Here is a 21,936-nt window from a genome sequence, read left to right as displayed (position 1 = left end):
TCATTTTCAAATTACGTAAGGTAGTTTTTTTTTTTTTTTTCACACGCACCCGGCCGGCAACATACCTACGCAGCCGTAGTGGGATTTCGGAAACGGATTGGCTACTCCCCCTGACACCGGCCAATGGCTGATGGTCGGTGCTCTGTGGGGTCCACCATGATGTATGTGTTTCATCCATGCCGTCCATCTATTTTTACAGATCATTTTAAGGTATACGACCAAAAATGAGATGTATCCCAATCTCAATTGGACCACATTAAAGGAAACAGTGTTTAATGAGCATCGACTATTAAAAACATTTTGGGGGCCATAAAAGTTTTGGATCAAGCTGATTTTTTTTTCTTCCTTCATCTGGGCCTGTATTACCTAATCAACAGATTGGATGTCAAATAAACAGTACAATGGGCCTTAGGAGGATATTAATGGTGGATATCCAATCACTATTGTTTTCATGTGGTGTGGTCCACCTGAGGCTTATATATATCTCATTTTAGGGATTATCAAGCCCTAAAATGATTTTTAAAAATGGATGAACAGAATGGATGAAACACATACATCATGGTGAGGCCCACGGAGCATCGACCACCAGCCCGGGGCTGGTGTCAGGGGTAGTAGCCAATCCGTTTCTTGGGATTTCACCTATGGGTATCGAATCCAAGGGACGCGGATTTCCTGCAAAAGCCTGTCGCAGGAAGTTCCTGCGCTAGAAAATTAGGTGGGGCCCACTGTGATGTTTGTGAGAAATCCTATCCGTTCATCCATTCTGTAAGTTCATTTTAGGGCAAGTTACCGAAAATGAACCGTACCCAAAGCTCAAGTGAGCCAAAAACATGATAATTAAATATCCACAGTTGAAATATTTGTGGGGCCACATAAGTTTTGATTCATGCAAATATTTTTGTTTTCAGTTCATTCCAATAGGAATGACGTTATTAACGGTATGGATGACATCTGAATATCACTGTTGAACCCAGGAAGGTTTCAATGGTAAGAATTTCCCTAACCACATTTTCCTTTAGTACGGATCACTCAAGCTTTGGATACAGTTCATTTTTGACAACATGTCCTAAAATGAACTCACAAAACGGATAAACAGGGGGGATTTCTCAAAAACATCACAGTGGGCCACACCTAAGTTCCCCGTGCAGGAACTTCCTGCGAAAGGTTTTCGCAGGAAATCTGCGTCCGAATCCAAGACCTCTTTGAAACTCCTCAAAGCCTACCACTGAGGTAAGGACCCAACCTTATTCATAAGGTAGTTGATCATAGGCTTTATTTTTTTCCTTACACATGCACACACACCCCTAAATCTCACGCCGCATCGGGATTTCACCACCAATGAATACACGAACCCTTGACCGGGTGTTGAAACTCTTGAGAGTATACCACCTGAGAAAGAGTAAGGATCCGATCCCCATACGACACCTTTAACGGCTAATTCAGCCCTAAAATACAAGTTGGCTCAACCAGCTTGGGCTTAGCTCACAACAAGCTCTACCATTGGTTCACATACATAAACTAACCACCCAAAGCTATCAAACATATCAGATGTACTTGTTTTGCATGTGTCGTGACTATAATTTGAAAAACGGCATAGATAAAAGAACGACTTGGTATTTCACACGGTTGTGATAGTCAAAAATTAAAAATGTCAAAACATTCACTGAGTGAAAAATAAAAATTTAAGTTTAGCATGATTGGACAGATAAAATGGAATGGAAAAAGAAAATAGCTGCATATGTACGTATACACCTATATATATATAATAAAAATAAAAAAATTTAATTAACATAATTAGAATTTCTATACATACGAGCAATTATATAAATAGGCCACTGAAAGGGGCCTTAAATTCATTTTTTTTTTTTGGATCCATTTCTATTTAATTTTTTTCTTGGTTAACACAATAAATGTATCAATCTTTGTTTTTTTAATTGAGTCAATGAGTTTTTATTTGAGTAAAGCATGACTTAATACAAGCTTTTTTATTTTTTATTTTTCACTAAAACATTCAAGCTGCATGCGTCATGGATAACTACGGTTAGATTCCCAGTCGCCTGCATGCGTCACCCCGGGCCCAAATGATGGTCCCATCAGGAAGGGGTTTGCGTCATGCCACGCCTCCACCGACTCGGTTTATGCGGGGTTCTGTGGGGCTCACCGTGATGTACGGATTTTATCCAGGCCGTCCATCCATTTTTTTCCCATCATTTTAGGGTATGGCCCAAAAATAAGGCGGACCTAAGGCTCAAGTGGACCACATAGTGGGGATTAAACGGTTGCCATTAAAAGAATATTGGCAGCTCCATAGGTTTTGATCAAGCATTCAAGCTGATCATGAACAGGTTGGACGGCAACTAACCATCGCACCTAGAATGATTTCACCGGTGGGCATCACTATCACCGCTCCTTCCAATGGTGTGGTCCATTTGAGCCTCAGATATACCTCATTTTCAACTATCTTGTAATAAAATGATCCAAAAATAAAATGGACGGTGTGGATTAAACCCATAATTCATGGTGGTCCCACATAACCACTGCTTTCATCAAAGTCTGTCCAGCGGGTGCAGGACGCAATCTGCTTCTGTCCGATAATCGCAACCATATGCTCTAACCGCTACCATACTAATCTACGGTCAAAACAATCTGACTTCTGATTCTGGTGTCAATGTCAGCCATAAATATTTCATTTTCAATGTTCCAGATTCATCGAATCATTGGACCACCATTTCAACGGATCAGATTTCATACAAAAGAAAACATTGCCAGGAAAGATAGAGCTGTACATGATTATTTCTCTCGTACTATATATATATATATATATATATATATATATAAAATTTTTATTTTTATTTTTATTTTTAAAATCAAGAACATTAGCTACTGTCCCAAACGAAAAGAAGAGCTTGACGGCATATCCTCCAATAGATTCCGACTCTACTCAGGAATATACCATTCACGCGAAATTCTTCATAAGAATCAGATTCCTTACTTGTTTCAATACTCCCTTCTCTCTCTCACTCTTCCTCCTCACCAATCATTCATAATGATTTCAGCTTCTCTCTCTATAAATCCTTCCTTAACTCCTTTTCTCTCTACCGTTCCTTCTTCTTCTTCTTCTTCTTCTTCTTTTCCTTCGTTAGCTCTTCCTTCCATTTCCTCTCATCTTCATCTATCTCTTCCTCTTTCAAAAAGACCCAAGAGATATTCTTGTTTGGAATATCCTTTTCGGCGGTATCGGAGTTTGGAAGAGAAGAGAGGGGGAGCTATTGCTGGGAAGAAGATGGATATTGAAGAAGTTAAGGAAGAGGGAGTAGAAGAAGGGCCGCCGCTTTTGGAGAACTCAGAAGGGAATTCGAAGCCTCGGCGGATCGCTCTCTTTGTTGAGCCATCGCCTTTTGCGTGAGCTCTTCTCCTTAGCTTTTGCTCTCTCTCTCTCTCTCTCTAGCTTTTCTTGGTTTTGTTCTTCTTTTTTGCAATTTTGTCGGGAAAAGCATGGTCTTGATGCCTTTTTGGGATGTGGGTTTGGCTTATCTGGCTGTAATTTATTGCGGGTTTTGCTTTTTTAGCTGTAATTTTAGTGGGTTTTCGTTTTTTAGATGCAATTTTTAATGGGTTTTGTGTTTCAAGATGTAATTTTTATTTATTTATTGGGGGGATCATCATTTTCTATTCTTGTTCTCGTTCTTTTAGTTCAGAATTTAGTGGGTTCTATTTTTGTTGTTTGAGCTGAGAATTGTGTGGGTGTTGGAGTTTTGGATGTTATTTAGTGGTGTTTCCGATTTAGCCTTTTTTCTCATGTTTGAGCTGAGAATTGAGTGTTTTTTTTTGGCCGTCATTTTAGTGGGTTTCTTATTTAGCTGCTATTTTTGCTATTTGAACGGAGAATTTAGTGGGTTTTGTAGGTTTGGATGTAATGTTAGTGGGTTGCTGATTTATCTGTTATTTTTCTATTTGAGCTGAGATTTAGCAAATTTGTGGGTTTGGCTAAAATGGTGGTGGGGTTTCTGATTTAGCTGTTACTTCTGCTATTGGATTTGAGAAATTAGTGGGATTTGTAGTTTTGGCTGCAATAGTAGCAGGCTTTTGGTGAAATATGTGCAAATGGCTATCAGTGCAATAGAGGGATGCAATGGCTAATCGGTGCAACATGTGCTACTATGAGGAAGAATTGGTTAAACACTTTCTATTGCACTTTTGAGAATCGAGGAAAATTAGGGACACTATCTTATTGAAGTTTGAAATGAATTGGTCATTCCCTGCATTTCCTGGTGAGGTGATCGACTGATGATCATCCCCAGCCTGTGGTCCAAGATGTAGGATTCTCTGGTTTATGGCGGTGTGTGCTGGTCTGTGGTGTATTTGGTTGGAGAGAAACAATATAGGGTCTTTAATGGTACGACATCATCTAGAGTAGTTCCGGCACTTCTCTCTTGGAAAGCTCCCTCACCAGGATTTTTTAAGTGCAACTTTAATGGCTGCTTGTGGGGAAGCTGATGCAAGACGTGAATTTAAATATGATATGCAAGATTTCAGGCTTAGATCACACCAATTCAGAAACAATCACACAAATTCCACATCCCACATGAAAATCCAAACATTCAATTAAAGGGGAATCTATGCGAGTCCAAGCCGACACAGGCTAGGACTGGACCAATAAAATTATAAGCCAATCAATATCAAAGGGAAATAAAATCAACTACTCATGCATAAAAATCAGTCCCTAATCCAAGGGATTCTCTAATTTCAATTCAAGGAATCCTAAGGTGATAAAAAGGGACAAATCAATTAGGGATCATGTAATATAGGGTTAGGATTCATGAAAAAACGGCTATGAGAGGATAAAAGAGGATAAAAACTTGAGCCAAAAGATGATCCCGCGTGTGGACAGCAACAATGGCCCAGACGGACGTGCGTGTGATCCCGGCCGCACGTGTGTGGGGCCCACTATTCAGAAAAAGGCCACCTTGGCCCTGGTCAGCCAGGGATGGACTCCAAAATCTCCAAATCTCAGCTCGATCCGATGTACGGTTTGTGCGTGGTGCTTCGCCGAAGTTTCAGCTCGCCTGCCGGCCGAAATCTGGAAACCTGCTTCAATGAAGAAATCTGATGCAACAAAAGGACAAATTCGAAGTACGGATGGTGGGGGAAGATGGAAAAAAGATGATGAAAGATGGGGGTGAATTGAGATCGATGTGGTTTCGCACCACGGTAGTTAGTCCTTCGAAAAGGGAGGGCTTCGCACCCACTTTTGAATTCTTCCACAACTCACGAAGAGAGCATAAAAATAAAGCAGGAATTTTTTATTAACTTCAATGAATCAAAAGAACTACAAGGGGTCCCTATTTATAAGGAGAACCCTATACCCAAAAACTCTCACCATGTGCGACACCTATTACTTGGCGATGAAGTAAGCTAAAATAAAAACCAAACAAGGAAATCTAAAGCGTTCATGATGTTCTAAATGATAACAATAAGCAAAACCTAAAATATAAAACCAATTCGACGAGTGGGCCACGATCATGAGATCCCATGGTGGGCTTTTCTTGACTATCGGGCTACTTTTTCTGAACTAAAACTTGACTTCTAGCTAGGAGGTCTTCTCTGGACGTCGTCATCGAGCCAGATCGATGGTGGGGTTCTCCTTCTGCGTACGTACGTGCGTAGGGGTGGTGGTGTGCGGGCGTGCGTGTGCACGATGTCCTCATCAGAAACTCAGGGTATTCTGGAGTAGGGGAATTCTGCATGATAGTGTTGCGGTAGACCAATAGTGGAATTCTCTGGAGCAGTTGGAGTTAGAGATTCTAATTTTGCAGAAACAGCAGCTCTACTTCGAGCATCATGCAAGTTCATCAAGAAACTTGTCTAGGGTCCTGTAATTCTTGAAGGGGACTCCAATAATGCCATTTTTGGATGATGGAATCCTCTTACCCAAGGGACTCTGTGATTTGATTGATGATCGGAAGTTTCCTTTTCTCAAGTGCCTAGAGAGGAAAATTCTATTGTGGACAATCTTACTAAACCAGGGGCTAGTAAGCTGAGTTGATCATCATTGATAGGAGATGGTGGTGGATGTTAAAAAGCTTAAAAAAAAGAAAAGAAAAAAGAAAAAGAAAAACCATTGGCGGTTGTAGTTGTGAATGTAATTTTGGTGGGTTCTGATTTAGCTGTTATTTTTGTTATTTGAGCGCATTTTTGGACAATGGAATCCTCTTACCCATGGAGAGTGGCAGACTTAATCAAGGGACTCTGTGATTTGATTGATGGTTGGAAGTTTCCTTTTCTCAAGTGCCTAGAGAGGAAAATTCTGTTGTGGACAATCTTACTAAACCAGGGGCTAGTAAGCTGAGTTGATGATCATTGATAGGAGATGGTGGTGGATATTAAAAAACTAAAAAAAAGAAAAAAGAAAAAGAAAAACCATTGGCGGTTGTAGTTGTGAATGTAATTTTGGTGGGTTCTGATTTAGCTGTTATTTTTGTTATTTGAGCATGGAAGTTGGTGGGTTTCTTGGTTTGGCTGTAATTAGTGGGATTTACAAGCTAAATGTGGCTTAAGCGGTGATTCAGTGGGCATTGTGATTCAATCATTGTTGATGTTGGTATTGTTATTTTAGCTGAGAATTTTGTGGGTTTCCTGACTTCAGCTGTAGAATTCATCTGATTTTAAAATTGGCTGGAATTTTGTGGGCTTTGTGAGTTTAACTCAAGTGTTTTAAATAGCGAATAGTGTGTAGCATAGCGTTCACCCCTCTGAAGCGTGAGGCGTGGGATACATAGCGTGTAACGTAAGCTACACTCTACTTCTAGATTTTTAATCAAGGTTGTGCTTAGTTGCACTAATTTAATGATATTTTGGACCAAATTAGACTGATTAATAATAAAATTTAACAATATTTCATGATATTTGGTGCAACTAAACTCAACCTAAAATAATATAGGGTAATGACAAGCGTAAATGTAAAGAAAGCAATGAAACTGATTTAATATTGTTACTTATATTATTTTTACTAAAACCATTGAAAAATTAATTAATTTTATTGAAAATAGAAAAATGTAACAAATCATTGAAAACGTTAATTGATTTTAATGTTGTAGTAAAAACGAAATTGTAACGTGAGCTACATAGCGTGTAGCATATTCTATATGGCGTGTAGCATATGCAAATTATCATGTAGCATAAGCTACACATGACTTAAGCTATTTTCATGAGCTACATAGCGTTAAGGCTAAGCTACGCTACGTTGCATAAGCATACACGCTACATAGCGGAGCTATTTGAAACACTGGTTTGACTGTAATGTTAGTGGGTTTGGTGTAGTTTTAGTTGTAATTTAGTGGTTCCTGTTGTTTTAGGCTATTTGTGAATTTCATGTAGTACCTACGATGTTTTAGTGGGTTTCATAATTTGTACCTTTTCTTTTCTTTTCTAGCTATGAATTGTTAGTATTCTCGAATTTTGCAGGGGCTTTGTTATGCTGTACTATAACAGGGTTCGAGCTTGGGGTGTTTCCTTTTTCTAACTTGTATGTGGGCATGGTTTTATACTCTATGCATGGCAGAAAAAATGGGAGATTGCAGAATGCTTGAGTGTTCAGACTCATTTGACAGGTGGCTCTTCCTTTGGATTGGCTACTATCTGAAAATAGCATTTTTGTACTTTTTTGTTTATGGATGAAATTTGTTCAGTGATGACCATTGCTAATGCACTGCAAATAGGACTAGCCAGCTAGTGTACCATCAGACCACCTCAACTAGGAGGGAGGGAGATTTCAATGGTGTATGACCCACACCCACATTTTCTGATGTTGTGGGAGGGAGAAGGATTTCAACGGTGTGCGACCCTTTCTAATGTTGTGGTTCACTCAAGCTTTAGTTCTACATTTTTGCGCTAAAGTCCTAACATAAGCCAGTGCAACAGGTGTATGGTGTGGATGTTACATAGTCATCAAGGTGAGCCCCATAGAGCCTTTGTTGTGTGGTTGAAAAGACATACCCCTCGGTCAAAGGGCTAGCCGCACCAAAAGCTACCTGTTGAGGACCTTCCCCACGACTGATTGTAGGGGTAAAACTGGCCAAATGCTACTTGTATTATATATAGTATGAATGAGTGATAGAATGTTGCAGTATGTATCAGTAAATTTAAAATATACCACAGTACAGTATATATTATATATAGTATGAATGAGTGATGGAATGTTGCAGTATGTATCAGTAAATTTAAAATATATACCATAGTACAGTATATCAGTAAATTTAAAATATATACCATAGTACAGTTTATTTTAGCTATGAGGATTGATGCCATTTGAACTTGAAAACTGATGTGTATACCTGGCTTACTGTTGCTGAATGCGTGTTCTCAGCTTTTTATCTTTCTTATCCAGAATAAAATAGTAAATAGTTCCTTAATAACATGGAATATCTGATATGCAATTTCGTCCAAATGCGAGATTTTTCCTTATATCTTGTTTGCCTGTTAGGAAAACCTATAGCTGGTTACATGGAAATGAAGAGGCCATTATGGGTTATTTTCAGTTGTTTATATTACTGCTAAACTACTTTAAATCTGTTGATGAGTATTTGAATGTTTGTATTGTTGATTTCCATTTTGCAGTTATGTATCTGGATATAAAAATCGATTCCAGAACTTCATTAGATATCTACGCGAAATGGGGGATGAGGTATTTCAGTCATTTATGTGCTCTTCCTTCTTCCTAGATGGTCAGTGGCGCTGCTTTATTCATCAGTTAGGTTACATATGGTTCAAGGATTACCTGTATAATATTACTCCTTCAGGGCTGTAGTATGGACAAAAGATGCAAATACTGCCCCAATATGGGGGGCTCATAGTAGCTCTATGCCAGAATTGTTTGATTTGCAGGAAGAACCCCGAATACCATGAGATGGATTGAAATAAGCTGGTTTTGTGGGCTTCTTCCAACAAAACGGCCACTGCAGCACCGAGCTTGCTCTATGGCCCTGCAATAATGGCAACTCTTTGCATTGAGAAATTTGGTCTAAAATGGCCCTTAGCTTCAATGATCCAAGAGCTTCTTAACAATTTAGACAACTAATCTAATGCATTGGATCCCATCAAAATTTTGTGTGTGATTGTACCAGCACAAATGCACCGGATCCCTTTTGAACTTTACGGTTAAGCGTGCTTGGGCAAGACAGTAATAGGATGGATGACCTCCTATAAAGTCCTCATGTTGCATTACTCCCTCCCTTTTGCTGATAAAAAAATGGACAACTGAAAAATTATAATCCACAAAAGGGTATTTACAAAATATCCTCAAAGATACATGGCAACAACAAAAAACAAAAAATAAAAAAATACAACATATATTAATTTAGCCACTGAAGAAGATGGCAATTCATCAACCAGCAGATCCTAATCCCATGGTCAACCATTTTCTTGATTTCTTACTGCATTGATCATTAAAAAGTGCAATTGTTTCCAAATGCTGAATTCAGTTGGTTTCTTGATTCCTGGTGTATAGGTCATCGTCGTGACAACTCATGAAGGAGTGCCCCAGGAATTCTATGGAGCAAAATTAGTCGGGTCATGGAGGTAATCATTTCAACTGCCTTTTCTTTCCTTGATGGTTCGGTTTCAACATCTAACTCTAGCCTTTGCTATTTCTTCTCTTGCATCCACATTCATAATTTGGGGCCTGTTTGGATACACTTCCTCAATCAGGGTTTCAAGCCTACTTTTTTGTTTGACTTGCCTAATTGGCATTTTAGCACCTATTTGGTTGAACGGGAGATAAGGCGGAGCTTTGCAAATTGCATCCAAATGCACAACATCAACTGCAGTTTGGATCAAAACGGCATTTAGGCCTTCAAACACCCTTCGGTGGGTGCGTCCAAACAGGCCCTTAATTCTCTAGTAGTTTGGGAAGTTCTACTTTTATGTGTACTAAAGTGTTTAAAAACTTGATCAAGTAATAGAAAACTGTGCTCATGATTCCAGTTGAGTTAATGGGGTTGGTTCCTCATGATTCCAGTTGAGTTAAAGGAGTGGTAAGTTTTCTTTGAACCTAAGAACTCAATCAAGGAATTAAAGTGATAATTCAAGGAGTTGATCCTCAAAAATTCAGATACAGAATAAGCTTGTAAACTCAGAAATACAGGACCGAATCTCTAGTCTACTTGGAATCTGATGCAGGAGCAATTCACTTGGTGGTGGGAGTGACATGTTTGGCTATTGCTAGTTGGCATAAATCAGTCTTGCCACATACTGTTATTGCATGATACTCTGATTAGGCACCCTGAGTCCCTGACTGGAAGGGTTGTTGTAATGGATTAGTTTAGTTTTTTTTTTCCCTTCATTTAATTACTTCAGGATTGGGTGATTAGTTAGGTTTGTTGAGATCAGTTGAGGGTCACAAAAACTTGAAAAGTAGTATAAATACTATGTTTTTCTGTAATTGCCACGGTTTTGGGCATTTGAGTTTTAGAATTCGGAGAGATTTGAGAGAGGAGCTTGTTCTAGCCCTTCCCTTTTCTTCTGGGCTGGGTTTTGGGAGTCTTTGGATATCCCATTTCCTTGAACTTCCCTGATTTCCCTTCCCCTCTTCCTTCCTCTCTGACTTGCAGGACTGTTAGGGTGGGTTCTTGTCAGTTCAAGCAACCCCCAATCTACGTCAGGCTTGGACACGTGCAGACAGAGTCTTGAATTGATGATCGAATTTGAGCTTTGCTAAGCTCACACGTGTGTGCAATAAAGCTCATGTCCACGCCACACATGCCAGCATGACTCTTGGTGCGAGTTCCAATCCATCCATCAGGTTGGCGCGACCTTCTACATGTTTTCCCAAAAATAAATCTGGTCCACTCAGTGTGGGACTCACTATTGGAAACAGGTGGATGGGTTAGAGAACTTCAGCCAAGTTTTTCAGGGCCGCACATTGTTCTGCAAACTGTGGCAAACCTGACAAGTGGATAAACCTGACAACTGGTCTAGGGCAACAATCTAGTGGCGAATATCTGATGGGTGGATTGGATCTTGGACCTATCGTGCCATGCTGGCACATGTGTGGTGTGTACATAAGCTTTATTGCACATGTGTGTGCTTAACAAAGCTCATCTCATTTCTAGATATTTGTATAGCAGAAACTGACAGTTGAGCTTAAATTTCCATGCCACTAGCTTTTTTTTTATATTTTTATTATTATATTTTCCTTTTGTGATTGAACTTATTCTCCAATTAACTTTTTCAAGTTGTAATGTTCATATGCTTAGTTGATTGAGCCCTTTGTCGCTTCTCCTAATGGTTCTTCACTTCTGTTTCCAGCTTCCCCTGCCCGTGGTATCAAAAAGTGCCCCTTTCGCTGGCACTCAGCCCTAGAATAATTTCAGAAGTTGCGAGGTTCAAGCCAGACATAATACATGCATCGTCACCCGGAATAATGGTAACGCTAGAAGATAAAGCATGTTGGTATATTCCAAAAACCATGTTATTGTGCATGACTAACCAACGGACATGTTAAAGCATTTTTTCAGGTATTTGGCGCGCTCATCATTGCAAAACTCCTTTGTGTCCCCATAGTGATGTCATATCACACCCATGTTCCAATGTGAGTTGGTCTTTTTTTTTTAAAAAAAAAAAATTTCATTTTAATTTTAATTGTTTTCAACTGACTATATCTAGAGACATTCCTTTATCTTTTGTGTTTATGAACTAGTATTTAAATAACCCCTCAAAAGAAAAAGAAAAGAAAAAAACTAGTATTTAAATAATAACATTCTATTTTGGAAATTGATATTTACACCTGCCTCATTTGATAGATAAACATTTTTGCTACTTATCATAATGCAATACTAGAACTTTGTAATATGGCATTACTAAAATTTGAAAAAAAAAGGGGGTTCATCTAACAAAGAGGCTGGGTTTAAACTTTAAATAGTTGCTTTCCTTTAAATGTTATAGGGTAATTGTAAACACTTACCTTCTGGTTTGACAATTGAAAACACCTCCCCTCTGGTTTGGATTATTGCAAGCACCTCCCCTCTGCTAGAGTCGGTGGAGGAATCTGCACCAATTAGAAAAAAAAAAAAAAAACAGAAGAAAAAAAAGCCCTTGCCTTAGGATTTTTTTTTGCTCACATGTGGGCCCCCCCATTATGCGTAAATGGTATCCAACCAGTTCAGCAATGTCCCTCCACCATAAATATTGGACTTCAAAAAATCAGGCTAATCAATCAGAGGGTGGGCGACACCCACCCAACAACCTCCAAATTTACCAGGTGGGCCATGTGATGGTTGGATTAGCCTGATTTTTCAGGTTTTACGATTTTCATGGTGGAGGAACCATGTCAAATGTGTTGGTTGACAGTTCACACACACACACACACACACACACACACTATGGTAGGTCCACATGCATACCATTTTGTCAAAATCGTTATCTTATTGCAAATTTTAATAAGGGTTGAATCGTATCGAATTGCAAATCATATCTTAAATCATAAGATTTTTTATGATCTTTGTAAATATGAAAATATAAATAAATCAGAAAAATTAAAGACTTTAACACTATCATGACATGGTATTACTTAAAAATTAAGTGATTCTTATCTTCTTTTTTTTTTTTTTTTGTCTTTCAAGAAATTTTCCTTAAAAAACATTTTAATAATTTATGTTCTTGTTACCTTTCTTGAATTTAGAATTGCATAGGAAACCGGCATTTGATTTTGTAGACCAACGAAAAATGATATTTTGATTTCTAACCATCATTCCACAATACATGTAAGTCAACATGATTGTAACCATCCATAAAAACATTCCGGATAAGTCATGCATCGATTTGCAGTTTCAACTAGTTAAGAAATAAGAAATCATAAAAAAAACTCTACGATTTAACATTGAAGAAAATATATATCATTTAATCTCTTATAAAGAACAAAATAAAATAATTTGCCTTTTCTAAATGATTCTTTTCTTTTAAAGTTTTTTTTTTTTTTTTTAAATGATTCTTAAAGCCCCCACCAATTTAAAAACATAAAATGAAAGCCAAGTGAAGCTTGAAATAGAAGAAAGCTAGTATAATTTAAATCGTAAATTGAGATTTGAATCCTAAAATGTAGGATTCAAATCATAAAATTGTAGGATTCATATAAAAAGAGATTCAAAGGTGGGATTCAAATTGTTTTGCTTAAGATTCAACTCAAATCGTAAATTGTAAATCGTAGGATTTTGATGACACTGACATATACAAACCTTTGAGACATTGTTTAAATGGTCATTTTTTCAAAGCTAACAGTGCTAAAAAGACTGGGGGAATCTGCAACAAATTTGTAAACCAGAGGGGAGGTAATTGCAGTTGTCAGAAACCAGTAGGGAGGTTTTTTACAATTATCCCTAATACTATCTACTACAGTGGGAAGGGGCAGCCTGTTGGGTTTTCAAGGGTCATATATCTGACACCAGCATGCATGTATTGGCTATGATTAGTCAGAGAGTCTGATTTTCTTTGGCTGTTGCACAGATACATTCCAAGATACACCTTCAGTTGGCTAGTGAAGCCCATGTGGTTGATCATAAGTATGTGAGCTTTCACCATTCCTATTATGAGATTGGCTGCCAATATTCAAATTGGTGTGTTCCGAACTTCATTACCTCTTTTTTCAGAGTTTCTTCACAGAGCTGCTGATCTTACGTTGGTGCCTTCAGCAGCCATCGGGAGGGATCTCGAAGCTGCTCGTGTGACAGCAGGTGAATAAACTTCAAAATATTCCAGGGGAGTCTCATTTTCCACTCCGATTTGTGTTCTCACAAAATTTGTTTCTTTCAGCAAATAAGATACGCCTTTGGAACAAAGGTGTTGATTCAGAAAGTTTTCACCCTCGTTACCGCAGCCATGAAATGAGAGTAAGGCTAAGGTAAGGTGTTTTTTCTACACATGGACATTGTACATACGGGTAGTTAGAAAATGGTTGAAAGGAGCTTCTTTCTCTCTAATCAGCAACGGTGAACCCGAAAGGCCGTTAGTAATTCATGTTGGACGCTTAGGAGTTGAAAAGAGCTTGGATTTCCTCAAACAGTAAGTTCTCCAACTAGTTCATGTCTTATTGAGAGTCTGCGACTGTTCATTGACGTGAACGTGTGAATTAGCTGAAGGTTTACTAAGCACACACGCAACCCTACACTTGGTAAGTGTGTGGATATGTGTGTTGGCTTCAGAAAACTCACAATTTAGGTATTCCATATGTGCATCTCTATTTCAGATCATCATTTGTTCAATCTCATTTTACTTGCGGGTGTGTGTGCATGTGCATGCATTTGTTACTCTGTTGACAATTGGAACATGTGGTTGAGCAGGGTCATGGATAGGCTTCCACAAGCACGGATCGCTTTCATTGGAGATGGACCATATAGGTAATGTTACTTTCTTATTTTCCTACTCAAAATACACAAATCCCTGCCACACATGGACCCAAGGCGAAAATTTACCTGAATTCCAAAATGAGCTACACTTGGCCCTGTTTGGTAGATGCCTAAAAATGAGTTGATCTCATTTTGGATAACACATTATGTATTGGAAATCTTGATTATGTATTAGGGATCAAGATCTTTAATGCGTAATGAGCGTTAACTAAAATGAGATCAACTCATTTTTAGGAGTCTACCAAACAGGGCCTTCAATTTGTGTGACCCAAAGTATTACTTTATCATACTGATTTAAAAAAAAGTATTTTTAGTATTACTGCTCATTCATAATAAACTTGGGATAACATACATGCCAATCCAAACTGTCATAACCGTGGGCCCCGTTGTTGATAGAACATGGCCCAAAATCACGTTGATCGGATGATCCCAAGCATCCAACCGGCGACCATCAAATGAGTGGCTAAAAAGGAAATGATAAACCATTGGGAAATATTAGATGGTCAAGATTGTCCAATTGGACTGGTTTTCAAGTCTAGCCCCACCAAAACTATAGAGAATGCTCCTTGAATGAAAAATTGGATCTGATCTTTCTAATTCATGTGCAAATCTCTTCTTCGGAACCAAAGAAACCTCGACCATCCAAACATTTCTTCCACTCATGCACCTTGTTTCTGTCTAGACAGAGAGGAGCTTGAAAAGATGTTCTCTGGCATGCCAGCAGTATTCACAGGGATGCTACAAGGTGAGGAGCTCTCCCAGGCATATGCAAGCGGGGATGTTTTTGTGATGCCATCAGAATCTGAGACCCTTGGGCTTGTGGTCTTGGAGGCCATGTCATCAGGTGTCCCAGTCGTGGGTGTCCGCGCTGGTGGGATTCCGGACATAATCCCTGAAGATCAGGAGGGGAAGACGGGCTTCCTCTATGCCCCGGGGGATATCGATGACTGCGTGAAGAAAGTTGACAGCCTATTGACTTGCACTGAATTGAGAGAAAGCATGGGAAAAGCATCCCGAGAGGACATGGAGAAGTACAATTGGCGGGCTGCCACCCAAAAGATAAGGAATGAGCAATACAACGCTGCTATTTGGTTCTGGCGGAAGAAGAGGGCGCAGCTACTGAGACCACTGCAATGGTTGATGAGACTGATTTTCCGGACACGTGTGCCAGAAATCACATACGGGTGATATTAAATACTCATTGGGCTTAAAGGAAGCCTTTGGAAGATATATGGGTGATTGGATGTGTGTATGCAATCATGCATTTCTTGTATATTAACAGACCCATGAAGTCTCTGTTCATTATGCTTGTTTGATGCAATAAAGTTTGATTGATTGATTTGCTTTAAGTTGTGTATAACATTCTGTTGGACCTTTTGGGGAATTTGATGAAGTAAAATTAGAATTTTGAGCATCATCTTTAAATAAATAAATAAATAAAATTGAGGCCATGATTTCAAGTTCTTATTGTCTCCATATTTCAAAAACCCAAAAATTTGACTAGACTTGATGTTCATCCATGTCGGGATGACTCGACCCAACTCAACTTGATATTTAATTATTATAAATTGAAAATATTAGAAATGGGAATAGACATTTAAGATGGAACTTGACAGAAAGCAGCAATAGTGCATGCGTCTCAATGGTTAAGGGCATTGCTTCACTGGGTTGAAGTCAGGGGGTTTGAATATACCCACACTTTAAAATAAAAATAAATAAATAAATAAAATCCCTTAGAAGGTGAGTGACTTGGTTCGGGTCGCACCAACCCATGTCTTTGACTGGATGAATATCGAGTTCTCAGCAACATGGCTTGAAATCTCACTGAATGGACTTGACTAAGCTGAGTTTGGAGTGAGATCAGCGAGTTTTAGAATAAAGCTTGTGCCTTGGTTCCTCATGCCCTCTCTCCAGGAGGTGGACTGCGGTCCATGCACCAGCTTTTGCTCAATGTTAACATGCCCTGTACCAAAAGCCAGGCTAGTCTGCTCATTCTACGATGGGACACATGCACATATGCCAAACATGCTGCAGTTGGTGGTTTTCTGTCCATTTTCCTAGCACAAGCATGGCTCGCCGGATGATTGAATCAGCTAATGTGGCATGGGTATATACATGCTGTGATTCACATTTTTTTTTTCCCCTTTACAAATTGCTTTAGCAATAATCTGAAAGTTCTAAAAAGAGCTTGAAAGGTGTTTAAATCAGGGTGCATTTGGAAGCTTCACTTTTGGCAGCAGGTGAATACACTCTGCACCAACCAGCAATTAGAATAGAGAATGGGCAATGGGCAAACCCAATTGCAATTTGGGGCAGCAATAGAGCGTCAAATCTGACTTAATGCAGTTTGCATTTTCCTGTGCCAACCCAAATGCAAAGCAGGCAGCAGGTGAATGCACTCTGCACCAACCAGCAATTGGAATAGAGAATGGGCAATGGGCAAACCCAACTGCAATTTGGGGCAGCAATAGAGCGTCAAATCTGACTTGACGCAGTTTGCATTTTCCTGTGCCAACCCAAACACAAAGCAGATGGGTTCTGCAGGAGTAGCATGCCAATTCCAACTTGGCAATCCTTCCAAACAGGCCCTCAAAGTGCAAATAGAGATTTGAATCCACACCACCCCAATTTGTACCACACATCAATCTGAATGTTGCCAATGGCGCTAAACAGTCTTGATTCGTGCTTCCAAGGTAATGATCCAAGCCCACTTGCCTGACCATACTGCCTCAGAGGTTCTTATTTCCAATCCTACCGAAAAAGAAAAAAAAAGGGAAAAAACTGTCGTGATTCTCAGTGTCCACACAGAATAGAACATCATCAAAGGCATCTGCCATGCAATAACCCTATTTTTTTTGGTGGAACTTGAATATGTTACAACATCTTCTGAAATGGATATAGGTCCTTTGGGGAAAAGAAGAAGAAGAAGAAACATGTGCAACATTTCTTTGTTCTTATATATATCCTAAAACTATCAACAAGAGTCAAGTATGCATCTGTCTGTTGAATGAATGCTGATGTCGCTATGAAACTAGAACCGATCTTTTTTGTACTACCTGCCAGAGTTCACGAGGGGTTCCGTTATTATGTCAAGCTGTGCCGGTATTTGACAAAACCAGGCATCCAGATGGGAGATTTAATCTTCATCATCATAATCAGGTCGAAACGATTGCTCGAATTCAGCATCCATGATCACCCCGCTCATTACATGTACGATGATCTTCCCTTTTCTGAGATCAACCCATTCTGATTGGATGTTGTTAACGACAAGGGTGCCATCCGAAGTCCTCAAAGCATATAACCTGAATCCAGATATAGAATCCAGAGAGATCTCCCTATCCAAGGGTATTTCAAAAAAGGGCAAGTGCTGAGGAACTGTCGAGAACGCCAATAAACGAGAGAGAATAGCAAATGTATCATTTGCTTTCTGTTCCACCAGGCTGTCATTGGCCCATAGTTTCACATCACGTTCGAAAGCTTCCTCCGATGGGATGAAGATAGTGAAAGCAAGATCGTCTGGTAACATCCCAAACACCACCTCCGCGAGCTTCCCGAGTCTCTCTTCCTCCTCTAGTCTCTTCCCAAATTTCAACAACCTTGGGGAACGGATTCTGCCCCTCTCTAATGATATTTCAGGTAGTCTAAGCATCGAAACAAGTAAAACCAGCAGGCATGAAGCAGATACAATGACGCATACCAATGCAATTGAATTGTTCAAGTAGCCCCTTTTCAACTTCCTCATGAAGGCCATTAGGCTGTAACTGTAATAATACTCACCAGCATTTAGGATGTAAGATGACAACAATCGACTCCAGAGATTCACTCCTAGCCCATCAATTTAAGGAACAAGATGGCACGAACCATCTACTGTTCGCCATGCAGGACAATCAACACCTCCCCACCTTGACCGATAACATCATCCAAGAATGCTTTTACTTCTTCTTCACGTTGGAATGGTTTGGGTGCAGCGAGATCACTGTCCAAGTCATACCAGACCCCTTCAATCCTCCTCAGTGCAATCCAATGCCTGCCTTTCCAAAGCCCGCCATATTTTCTGACTGGGACATTGAGAACAATACCCATTAACGTTTCATCAGATTGGCCGAGGTCAATTGATGAAGCTGCAGTACGACGATCGTGCCAAACCACCTTTTTCCCTTTCCCCTCCAGTGCCGCAATCAGTACATTTACGTCGTAGTTTCCTGTCAGGGTGTTATGGTGGGGCTTGAAGATCACAGAGAGCAGAGTCCAGCTTTCCTTGTTTGGGTCAATAACAATGAGTTTGTTGGCAATGGCATCCAAGTATGCTCGAGTGAATGAGTCCTTGTCCTGAACTATAACAAGTTTATCAAAAAATAACTCATAAAAGGATATAAGAAAAAGCCATAATAGAATATGCAAGTGGAAGGGGAAGGAAAGTTGGATGGATTCATTTGCTTTTTTTTTTTTTTTTAACTGGCACTGAAGAATTTATTAATAAGCAAGAAAAAAAGTTATACAAATCCATTTAGACAATGGATAGGAGTTCCACTAAGGACACCTTCCTTTGGGCCATGGAGTTCCACTCTGCCTGAATTAGATGACCAAAGGCAGTCAAAAAAGGGTCGTTTGGTTGATGGTAAACGGGTTGTAATCAGTGGTAAATGGATGCACTGGGCAAAAAGGGTCATTTGCTTGATGGTAAACAATGGTAATTGGAATCAATGTGAAATGGAATACAGAAAAATCATGTGAATTGGAATCCCCTCAAAAGATTGAGAATCGGATGCAAATGCCAAAAAGTGGGCCGACTTCTATGGCTCGCCTAGGCTCAAAATTTCATTATTGTTGGCCAAAGTATATATTTCAATGGGCTTATTATAATTATTATGTCAAATATCACACATACTAATTTGGGGTATTAAAACTAGTTTAATTAATGCATTCCAATTACAAGCAATCATATAAATAATTTTTGGATATCAGTGTATTCTAATTACAGGCATCCAAGCACAACTTAGGATTCCAATTCACATTGATTCCATTTACCATGTGATTTGGATTCTAGTTTATTCCAATAACAAGCATCAAAATGAGGCCTAAGTAGCGCAAAATGGATGGTAAGGGCACTATTACTCCTGTTCACCTATGATCAAGGTGAAGCATTGAATAGGTCCGCATGGCCCCGTAACCGCCCTGCCTAGGTGGTGGGCTAAATTCCCCCTTGACCCACCTATGATCACAATGAAACATTGTATGGTCCCCTGTAGACTACACATGGCCCTCGAAACCACCCTAACTAGATGATCAACGGCATTCAAATAAGTCCCACAAAATGGACGGTACCAACATTATTACTCTTAGCCTTCCTTTTGCAGGTCCTTATTTGAACAAATGTGTTTATCCAAGGTCATGAGTGTTGTCCTATGTCTTAAATCTGTCAGTAACAGAGTCTGTCGATGACCCACTCGATCTCGTCGATCAGATGTCGATGCTATTGACAAATGCCTGATCCCATCGAAAAAATCCGGAAAAATCCTAGTCGATTGCCGGATGCTATCGAAGGTCCTCGATGGCTGTTGATGCCATCGAAGGTCCCATCGAAGGCGCGTACAGAATTGTGTAAGTGCGCGATTTGTTTCTTATTCCGGTTGGGTAGTATATATAACGGGTGTAATCAAGATTAGGGAAAGGATTAGGGCTTTCTAAGTTGTTCTAAAGGGTTCAAGAACATAGCTAGAGATTCAAAGGAGATTCGAGGGTTGTTTGAATTGGTAAGATCATCTCTCTTATAATATTGCTTTCATAGTGCATTAGACATCGATTTGTGCCGTGGTTTTTTCCCACAAGGGTTTTTCCACAAAAAATTCGGATTGCCTTCTTGTTGGGTTTGTTTGTGCAATTGTGATTACTTTGCTTGATTCTCCTTTGCGTGCTTCCGTGAGTCCCAACAATGGGCGACCCATGGTAACAACCTCCTATACAACAATCGCTATGATCACAAATGGCCCACTTCAGCCCCACAAAGGAATTCAACAGGTACGAAGACTTCGTACTGAATCATACCTCTGCACTTGTAATGATCTCAAATAAAAACCCAAGTTCAGACTCCACAATTAGAGATCATTTGAAACGAGTCGACTCGGATGAGCGATCGAGCTCATCTCCCAATCGCACATCAGCTCACATACGGCGAATCTACGACGTATACGATCGGTGACCTCTCTTCAAATAATCCATGCAGAGGTGGGCCATCCTCCGCGATCATATCAATTCATCTGGAGGGCTTTTCTGTAAATATAGTAAGGAATTGAGGGCGTTTACGGAGAGTGGAGAAAGGGATACCTGGAGAAGGTTGTTGAGGGCATGCAAGAGGCAGAACTGTAATCTCTGCTTCTCGTGATATATTGCCTTCTTCTCGTATTTCTCCTCCATCATATCATCTCCTCCCCCCTACTGCCAGAAGAAAAGATGAGCCATGGAAGCGAGAAAAATACGGATGAGAAATCGAGAAAAACGATAAAATAAAACCCCGATCTGATCTAGGGTTTGTTGCAATGTAACAGCTGTAGCGCGTAGAAGAAGAGGGGAGTTATTTGATACTCTGGCAGTGTATGAAGCTTGATACACATGCACTCTTAAATAGTACAAATGACACTTATTAACTGAAATTAAACCGAATGAAATGTGAATTCTACCGTCTTTAAATCATATTCCTCTTGAGCAATCATAACCTCTAATTCTCAAACGATTCTAGGATGATATAGGGCCGTTGGATGTTTCTCATTTCTGACCGTCCAGTAAATATGCATAAATCCAATAGTCAGAATGTACGGTTTACAGATCCGAAAAATAATTTCTAGGTGCCTGTGTGTGATCCATCATGCTCGCTAGAGTATCAGACTTTTCTCGGAAGAAAATTTAATTAAAAGTTTCGACTGCATCTTTGCACGTGTAAACAGATTTTCATTTATGAAAAAAGGCCCACATTTAGATAATCCAGACCGTTGAGTCGTTGACCATTTATACGGATATATTACTAACTGCAAAAAAAAAAAAAATCATGATTTCAGTAAAAAATTCAGTATATGTTCTAGTAAAATCTGAACCAATGGTATATTTTCCTTTTTTATCGTTGATGTATTGGAAATAAACGGATGTATTACGATTTTTCTCATGAAATAATTTTAAGGAGATAATTCTTTCAATGTGGGGTATGACATATAAACGGTCTAGATTATCGAACCGTGAGACACACTTGTAAACATTCAAAACGCCTGTATACTGTTGAAAGATGTGGGCCACGTATCTTTTGATTACTGCTGCCTTAGATCTTCCAGATGCTTCACAGAAAAGGAGGTATGATAGTTTACCAAAAAGGATTTAAGGAGCTAACGCTCAGTACGGATTCCTGCGTTGGGCCAATAGGGCCCACCTATAATCAAAAAAGACGGTTGGATAGGAACAATTCACCGTGGATTGCACATGGACAAAACAAAAAGCCGTGATTGGATCATCGAATCCGTACAATTAAAGGGATTGAAAATGGACGGTTAAGGTG

At 39.5% G+C, this 21,936-nt stretch overlaps 3 protein-coding genes across 3 annotated transcripts; 1 reads left to right on the top strand and 2 right to left on the bottom strand.

Annotated features, from left to right (window-relative positions):
* Positions 1-2,869: 2,869 nt before the first annotated feature.
* Positions 2,870-15,745, top strand: LOC131236275 (sulfoquinovosyl transferase SQD2-like). Its single transcript, XM_058233398.1, has 11 exons — positions 2,870-3,402; positions 8,617-8,683; positions 9,506-9,576; positions 11,305-11,422; positions 11,514-11,587; positions 13,498-13,553; positions 13,641-13,724; positions 13,804-13,891; positions 13,975-14,052; positions 14,331-14,387; positions 15,083-15,745. The coding sequence occupies exons 1-11, from the start codon at positions 3,047-3,049 to the stop codon at positions 15,582-15,584; spliced, it is 1,551 nt and encodes a 516-aa protein (XP_058089381.1). The 5' UTR covers positions 2,870-3,046; the 3' UTR covers positions 15,585-15,745.
* Positions 15,746-17,332: 1,587 nt separating this feature from the next.
* Positions 17,333-18,246, bottom strand: LOC131236276 (uncharacterized). Its single transcript, XM_058233399.1, has one exon. It carries the CDS (start codon positions 18,145-18,147, stop codon positions 17,533-17,535), a length of 615 nt encoding a protein of 204 aa, XP_058089382.1. The 5' UTR covers positions 18,148-18,246; the 3' UTR covers positions 17,333-17,532.
* LOC131236277 (josephin-like protein) lies at positions 18,218-20,944 on the bottom strand. The gene is made up of 2 exons (XM_058233400.1): positions 20,721-20,944; positions 18,218-18,725 (listed from the first exon to the last, which is right to left on the bottom strand). Exons 1-2 carry the CDS (start codon positions 20,811-20,813, stop codon positions 18,261-18,263), a joined length of 558 nt encoding a protein of 185 aa, XP_058089383.1. The 5' UTR covers positions 20,814-20,944; the 3' UTR covers positions 18,218-18,260.
* Between the last annotated feature and the right edge of the window lie 992 nt (positions 20,945-21,936).

The sequence above is a fragment of the Magnolia sinica genome, unplaced genomic scaffold (assembly GCF_029962835.1).
Source record: "Magnolia sinica isolate HGM2019 unplaced genomic scaffold, MsV1 ctg349, whole genome shotgun sequence".
Taxonomy (NCBI): Eukaryota; Viridiplantae; Streptophyta; class Magnoliopsida; order Magnoliales; family Magnoliaceae; genus Magnolia; species Magnolia sinica.
This window is presented reverse-complemented; position numbering and strand designations above follow the sequence as displayed.